The 8,740-nt window shown below is 35.8% G+C and overlaps 1 protein-coding gene across 4 annotated transcripts in view; it reads right to left on the bottom strand.

Moving 5' to 3' along the window:
* Positions 1-4,360: 4,360 nt before the first annotated feature.
* Positions 4,361-8,740, bottom strand: part of CHD1 (chromodomain helicase DNA binding protein 1) — a 56,148-nt gene continuing 51,768 nt past the window's right edge. For all 4 annotated transcript variants that reach the window (XM_052778751.1, XM_052778754.1, XM_052778752.1 and 1 more), the window contains exons 34-37: positions 7,128-7,224; positions 6,860-6,917; positions 5,723-5,933; positions 4,361-5,518 (exon numbers count right to left, since the gene is read on the bottom strand). In XM_052778751.1, the coding sequence (XP_052634711.1) occupies positions 5,155-5,518; positions 5,723-5,933; positions 6,860-6,917; positions 7,128-7,224 (730 nt within the window). In that variant the 3' untranslated portion in view covers positions 4,361-5,154. The remainder of the gene's footprint in view (positions 5,519-5,722; positions 5,934-6,859; positions 6,918-7,127; positions 7,225-8,740) is intronic.

Below are 8,740 nucleotides of genomic sequence, written 5' to 3'. Positions count from 1 at the left end.
CAACCAGATCTGGCCTATGGTCCATCCCTTGCAGACTTCTTTACCAGAGGCCCTTCAAATGTGGCCCAAGATTGACCTGTGCAATATATGAATTGTTCTGGCAGTCTGTGTCCTGCTGCCCTTTTCTCTTAAGTGCTGCAGGGTCCTTTGTGGCCATGCAGTGGGAGGCAAAGTGATCGGTATCTTATTTATATTCAGTCATGTAACAGATAACATACGCTGCCAAGGAAAACACTTCATGAGGGTTAGGTGAAATAGACCATTACTGCCTGACTATTGATATGTCCATGATATGCACAAGAGATATCTTCTATGCAGGTTCTGTAATGGAAGGGAGGTCCAGGTGCACAGGAACTTCCATATGAGGCCATGTTACTTGCTGTGGCCAAAGGTTGTGGGTTGCTTGTTACAGAAAGGTTAACCCAGGTTCAGAGAGCAGCTACCTCACATGCAATTCTTATATATTATTGTAGACCATTACATGGCTATATTTTTCCTTATAGCTAGAATAATAGAAGTACTGTCATGAATCAAGCTTGGACTAAGTTGTTTGGGGTTACAGTTAGATCTCAGGTGTTGACTAAACATAGAATTATAATTAATTGCTTTGAAGTTTCTTCATAAAATCCACATAACACTTATGTATCTCAAAGGACTGTTGCTCAGTTTTACTTCCTGTGAGCAATTAAGATTCATGATGGTATGTCATATTTTCTTCAATGGAAGAAAACAAATTTGAAATATTCTTGATAATCCACAATAAATGCATGCAAATTTTCTGTATTTATTTTATGTAAATAGTGAAGTTTTGGAGTAAACTGAAAATTAGGCACTTGACCAGGACTTGCCCATTTTCTGTAAAACACCCCCCCTCCAATTTTTTCTACCATATATATCATACAGAATATGAACAAATATCTGATTTTAAAAAAATATTCTGCTGCCATATTTTAAGTGGGAATTATATTGATTATAATATAAATTGAAAGCCTAGTGCTGGGCTTTAGAGTGTAAAACAAAGTAAGTAACTTACATTAATAGGTTTATGAAGATGCTACAAATAATTAAAAAAGCAGAATTATTTTCTTTGTATGTTAGGTCTAGAAATACTTATTTTTCTCTTCAACAGGACAATGGCAATTCTTACTTCCTTATGCTAATTAACAACCAGCATTAATTGTCATTATTTATCCAAAAGCAGTTTTTCACTTGTTAAAAATTTTGAAAATAAAAAAATAAGATAATTACCAATAAATTGGTAGGGCTAGGGGATTGGAAAATACATGCTAGAAACATTCTTTGTTTTAGTATTGGCCATATCCAAAGGAAGATCTTTCACTAACCCCATACAGTGCGAGAATGTAAGGATGGGTGGACCAGAATGTGCTCCCCATTACTCAGTTGTTCTCAACTTTTATCTTAAGAAGAATAATTAGACTTCAGAGAAAAATGAAAAGGATAAGAAACAAATAACAAATTCCACTAACCTCCTCTTCTTTCTCCTAGCAGTGTGTCACACATTTCTTAGCTACTGCTTCTGGAGCATTTCACAAATAAAAGCTTCAGCATAAAGTTTTAAGAACAAAGCTTAAATTTCAGGTGGAACCATACTAGCTTGTTGGAAGAATGAAGAGATACAAGCGACAGCGCTAGATATCTGTCCCAACATCATTCAGGAAAATAAACCTTGATCAGTACAAGTGGATGACTCATACCAGGTGTTACCTATTCTAACAGTCTTTACTACTCTGTTAGAAGCAAGAGATTGTCTACATTTACTTCTGTAAAGGTAAAAATGAAGACCTCATTTCAGCCATAGTACACAAAAAGAAGCTAGGATTTAATTAATTTGCTGTTCAAATAAAACTTGATCATGGAACAACTTTCAATAAAATGTCTCATCAGGAAGAAAAGCTGTATCAGGATGATCTCCTTTAGTGTCTTCAGCCTTACCCATCTTCCTAAGTAATAGTCATGTAACATCCTGCCAAGAAAAGCTGATGTCACTCAACACAACACTAAGCATAACACTGGAGATTGAAACAGCTCCTTAAAATACATTGCTACAAGAGTACCCCACTGGGATTTTACACTTTAAGTGGGAACCCTACAGCTAAACAGTAAGGGCTATGGAGGTGAAAAGATCCATTTGCAGATGACAGAACATCATACAGGGACAAAACAAGCCAATCGAGCTCTGAAAAGAACAAAGACGGGCATCAAAGGTATTCAGCCTAGGGAGTCAGTGCTCTAGGTTGCTGTGCTGTCCATGTCGGGACGCACCCCTATTGTAGGAGTGTCATGTTTCTGCAGGAAGTGCCATCCTTTTTTGGCTGGTGCTTGAATCCTTTGCAAGTCCTGTTCTTGATAGTAGTGAAAGGTTCTCAGAAACCACAAGCTGCTTGAGTGCCACTCGGTCACCAGGACATCTGCACTGAAGGTCAAAATGGGGAAAACAGAGTGAGTGTGAGCAGGTAAATGACAATGCCAACACAGCAGCTGATGAACTAATGGCAACCAATCAGAGCATGCATTTCTCTGCCCTTAAAACTACTAGCAGCAATACAGTTTTTAATGTGCTTTTTCAGACTGACCAACAATCTACTCTTTTCAGGTAGTACTGGGAATGGTAGACTAGAAATAAGTAACAGGATTAAGATGGAAATCTTAGACTTCCATGCATGGTAGATGAAACACCTGAATCTTTATCAACAGCCGTACAAAGACTTCTCTTCCAGCCACCAGAATTCTTACTTCCCAAAACCTCTTACAGACAGGCAACATTAGCATCTGATGGATGCTTCAGAGCTGGACACACTCCTTGAAGACTCTTCATTACAAATGAACAAAAGAAGGATCAAATCTGTGTTTATGGAAAACTAATTATAAATGGCTTATTTGCAGAGGATATGGGATTCTCCTATATAGTAAGATACACCATAACAGTCAGCTTCATAAGCAGTGGAAGCTATCTCCACCATCAAACTTTATACTTAGGACTTAAATGAAACCAGAGGTGAAAAACAGACTAACTGTTGCAAATGTGATTTGTAGGTCTATAAACACCATTGAATAAAAGTTTACACAGCCTAAGTAGACTAATTGCCAAAGATGCTAATCAAAGCCACCAAGTAAGTATTTTGTCTTGCTTATTTCAGAGAGACCTGAGATACCTTTAACAAAACCGGATGCAGACTAATCATGTCAAATTAGACATTCTCAGCCACAATGCCATAATATAGTGACACTGATGGTGAAGCAGGCTTAGTGGGACTGCTCTATCTATTCTCTGTTGATGGATCTGTGCACTACTCAAGCAGTAACAGTCGATCAGTGGTTGGAGGTGCTCCAGCTTCTAGTTTCACCACTGGAAGTGTAAGATGCATAGCACACATGCACAGCCTTGTCAGATGCCACTCCACTGCCTAAACACTGCTTCAGCAATTAAGCTCAAAAGCAGAACAACTCAAAACCCTCCAGATCCTGGGAAGATGAAGAGTTAAGAAATTAAGCAGCATTAACTGAGTCCCAGCCTACATTAAATAAGCTCAAAACTTAAATGTGCAGCAACTGTACATACAGTGAGATCCTAACAAATACTCTGTGGACAGATTTTGGTTCTGTATTAATGCTTTCATATAAACCTGTTTAAGTGGAAAAAATGCTCAACATTGCAAGAGCAGAGAAAAACTAAAGCATCAGATACAGCTCCAACCACATAATACCAGGCTAAATAGCTTCCCTAACCGTCACATAGCGTACTAAAATTTAGTACGTAAGAGTTTAATGTTTTTATGGGTAAACCTGGGAAAAAGTGACACTCTAGAGAAAAAACACAGCAGAAAACTACATGAGCCCACATAACCTTTTAGTTTAAATTTAATTTGTCAGATAGAAGTTATCTATGTACAATCAGTGTGCATTGTAACAATTCTGTCAATAAAGTCATTCAAATCTTCTAAAATATTAACCTGCTGCATAGCACATTTGACATTATTGCCCATGTTGAAGAGGGAAAACAAATGGATTTACAATAAATTTTGGCTGATTTGGATTCTGAAGTGTTTAGTTATTTAAACTCTTTCTTTAAAACCAATGCACCTGAAAAGCTTTCCAGAGCACAGTTTAACTGGATATTTCTTGCCATTTCATTACAATCACAACACTGACAGTTTAGTAGCAAAAAAAAAAACAACCCCCCAACACCCCCAAAACAAACAAAAAAACCCACCAACCACAAAACAACCACAAACAAAAAACCAAAAAAACCCCCAAACATGTATCTAAAGTAGCCAATAAAAAAGGAGCACTAAATGGAATAAAATGTTCCCTTTCCCCATTTTTACATTCTGAACGGTGATTTCATCAAGGTATTTTATTAAAACATTTAAGTACACTGATTTTGTTTCCATACTTGTGACAAGAAGGCCTGAGTTGGTGGGAAAAGGAACAGCCAAAAAAAGCCTGAGAGGGAAAAAAGCTCATTTAATTAATTTACAATAATTTACAGCCATTTGTTTGTGTTCTTCTTTTTTATTACTATTATTTTTTTGTTTGTTTGTTTTGTAAAAAGGCATTAGAACTGATCACAAACAGGAGAAATCCTGGCTATTTTACAGTTATAGGTACAGAATTTAAATATTCAAGCTTGTGATGAAAAGCGGCAAGGTGGTCGCAGTGTACAATGTAAACAAGTAGCTTTGGAAAGTGAACAAAGTCCTTGAGAGTTCTTTATTTACTAAGAAACAAAAGAAAATAAATTCCTCATTCCTTCCTGAAATATGAGCACAGGTCAGTGTTTAAAAGTTCATTTACAAACATAATTTAAAACATGTTCAGCCTAAAACCACTTTGACATGAAGAGTTTTATAGTAAGATCCAGTCTGAAAGGGGCAGTGTTGAGGTCCCTGTAAAAGTAAACATCTTCCATTTCTTAAAAAAGAGTGCCACAGCATTTGCAGCACAGTGCAGCATAAACTTTAAATACAAAAATATTTTTCTTCTGTTGGGATAATAGACCTTGCATCCTGGAAAGAAGTAACAATACTGCTACTGATAGAATATCCAGTCCATATCTTTCAAGTCATGTAAGGCAATTACTGTGTTAGTTTACTGTATATGGCTAAAAGAAGGTCCAGAAAATGTCAGTCTTTGTTATGTTTTCCGGCTACTCCATGTATGTTCAGGTGTACTTTTGTGATCTGATGAGTGCTCAAATGGAGATCTGTGTCCTAGGGGAGATCTTGAACCATAAGGAGACCTCTGATCTAATGGTGACCTTGGGCCACTACCCGAAGCTCTGTGGTCCATTTGCCAGTCTGAGTGGTACCTATAATCTCTAGAAGATTTATGATGGCTGTACTCTGAAGTGGAGCGGTGATCTGAATGTACCCTGTGGTCTGAATGGGAACGGTGATCTGAATGAGCCCGGCTGTCTTTTAAACTTGCTTCCAGGTTTGACCTGTGGTCTCTGCTCCTGTAGTCATCTAACTTTCTATGTTTACTATCACTGTAGTATCTGAAAAATAGAAATTTTTTGTATTAGTGTTACTAAGCACACATTAAGAGCTACAATTACGTCAAATCAACATAACTGCATTAGAGAGATATCATCTTTGCAATTTTGCATTACTCAAAAAGATGTTTTGGTGCTTGCTACAAGCACACCACAAAACCAGGAAGGGAATTCTGAACAGATTTTAAAATTGCTGAAGAAACTCACCTGCTGTCTTGTTTGTAGTGATCCCAGTCTCTGTGATCTTTTCCATTGCTGAAGGCTGAATAGGGCCTTTTCCTAGAGTCACTTTTCTTGTAAGTATCTCCCTGGTGCCTGTCTTTATGATGATCGTGGTATTGTGACAAATGTCTATCAGAAGAGTAACTGTCCCTGCTACTGTCATCATGGTTTGTATTCTCCTTCAGTCTTTCCACATCTGTTTAATAAAGCAGAGGTTAAAAGGAAGTCTCGAAGTCTTTTGTTCACCTAATTCAAACAGCCCTTCTACTGGTCAAATGTAAAGCAGTTTGAAAGTGACATTATAATTTGACAGAAACAAGATCTAAATAGTTGAAAGACAAATGCACTAATGTGAGTGAACTGGAGGAAACCTCAGAAGGGGGAAGCAAGCTAGAATGTACATGTGTAGGACTTGGAAACCAAACCTTTCAACCTCTTCATTCAGTCTATGAAGCTAAATGTGGCCCAAATGAGCAGTGAGTAGAGGTGCCTTTAGTAGAGCAATTTTAGACAGAAAGGTAGCATCTTCCTCTCTAAGAAGGGATGGCTTTGGCATAAGTAAAAATCTTAAAGGTACACCTTGTTAATGAAAGACTTTCAGTGGTATTCCTAAAACACATTATATTGATTTTAAGTCCATGAAAATATACTCCAAGTGTTACATAACACAAGATAAAAGCAAATATTACAAGAAGACAGGTGTGGGAGCATAGAAAAATCAGTGTTATTGTCAACAATAAAAGACAGCCCACAACTAATAAACTGTAACTTCAAGAAATAGCTTGCTTTCTTACACAGTAGTGACATTACAACAGCTACAAATAGGCACAGAATTTCCAAGAAATTTACAGGTTTTGAGTAGACCTCTCTCCCTCCCCAAAATTAAACACAAAAAATGTTTCCAAAGTTTTTTTTTAAAGGATGGTCAAATAACTTGCTAAAACCAGTAATTACCAGCTTCAGTCTGCACTTAGCTGGATTTCATCAGCAAACTAGTGAAGTTTCGCTAATCAGCCTATCTCTAGGCTGACAGATCTAGGGAGACAGATCTAGGAAACATGTGAAATGAAATAAACATGAAAACTGAAATATCTAACAGAAGATATACTTAAGGTTTCTTACCTGGATTTCTAATTACATGTGTATTCACATTGCTGCTAATATTCTGGTCATTGTGTTGCTAAAACAGACAAGTACAAAAACTCATTACTAAATCCCAAATCCCAAAGTTCCCCTGAATTCGTTAGAAAAATATCCTAACCAAAGGGACTATACAAACAGAAATACTACTTGAAGGGTATTTCTGTGTTCTTTATAATCCTTTAAATCTAACAGAAGACTTAATACTAAATATATATTTGTGTATTTAGAAAGGGTCTGAAAATACTACCTGAGATTCCTGGCGTTTTTTAATTGCATGTTTATACAGTTTGTGCAGTTTTCTGGCATCAAATTCTGTAAACTTAGAGACAAAAATCCACAAATTTCTGAGGAAGAAAAAAAGAGGAGTTATAATTCTTCTATACATTTGTTTTTCTTGTATTATACAACAGAACATAGATTTAACTAATTCTTTGAACAGTACTTCAGTAAACCAGAAACACTAAAATTTACACACTATTGCCTAGCTGCACAGCAAACATTACCTAGCTGTATTTCAAACATTTGAAACATTAATTCCTTTAACAATTTGTCACTTTGTAATATTTTTACATACTCCAGAGTGCAAAGTGCGTACTTTAAGTACTAATAACAATTGTGTTAACAGAATGATTGGTGAAACTGCTTAAAAACATAGCCATCAGTTTATGTATGTCTTCTGAAAGTTTGTTTGAATTTTGAGTATTTACCACTCAGTAAATAAAAATTTAAGTAAGTAAAAATTCTTCCATACTTGAAATCTCTTACAGTGTAAGACATTTGACCCACAAGCCTTGTTTCATGAAAACATTAGTAAGAGTTTTTCCACTGAATTCCAAAGCCTGATCAAAGCCTTTGAAGCCAAATGAGAACTGTGAAAGAGGATGGAAGTGGCGTGGCAATAAATTTGTGCCTAATCTGCGCTCGAAGGAATGAAAGAAGAACAAATCAAGTCTTTTGCTGTCAAGATGCCAAAACCACTAAGAAAACATTTGCTTCTATGATCACAGGTAAGCAATCTAAAGTCTAGAATTCTTTTAGTCAAATTTACAGGTGGAATGCTTGAAAGAGTACAGAATACTAGTGTTCAGAAGTATCTGAAGTGTGCAGGCTCAGGAAGCAACAGTCTGCTCCTTCAATGGGATTATTTAAACATTGTTATTTAGGTCTAGAGGTTTGCAAAAGTAGACAACTAGTCAATGGTGTGCCTAATGACACCTGTATAACTTTATAGAAGTAGCTTAACTACACTTCTTATCAAAGATAGGTGAAATACATATAATATTGTAGCATTATTATGAATAGTAGTTCTATTATGAGTTTCTGCTTAAAGAAATATAACATTTACCAAAATATTAAACATGGATCTTGTTTTTGTTTCTCAGATCACCTTAATATTTTGAGGTACAGCAAGTAAAAACAGCAGAAGCATTCTACACTAACATACGTCTTCAAGAAAATGAAACACAAACTTTTGTATGTGGAAGTGCAGGATGTATTTTCAACCATAAAAGATTAAAGTACGCACTCTGATAAGAGTAACTCAAATTGCATTAAGAACTTCACAATTAAATATAAGTTTACAAACCAACATTTTTTCTTAATTTCTTAAAATTGTCACCTCAAAAATGCAAGCTCTTCTTTCATTTTTTAAATACATCTAAGTTATGATAAATACTTTTATCAAGTCATAATTACTATGTAATATGTAATATAATTTCAGAGTATATTTTAAAAAGAATAAAGAATTCTGCAACTCAAAATCATACAAAGTTCAACAGAAATTTAGAATTGCCTATTTTTAGCAGGAATTAAAAAAAACAAAACAAAACAACCCTCAAAGTTGAAAAAAACAGATCCTTA

Source organism: Harpia harpyja, chromosome Z (assembly GCF_026419915.1).
Source record: "Harpia harpyja isolate bHarHar1 chromosome Z, bHarHar1 primary haplotype, whole genome shotgun sequence".
Lineage (NCBI taxonomy): Eukaryota > Metazoa > Chordata > Aves > Accipitriformes > Accipitridae > Harpia > Harpia harpyja.
The sequence above is the reverse complement of the archived record's forward strand: the minus strand, read 5'-3'. Positions and strand labels throughout refer to the sequence as shown.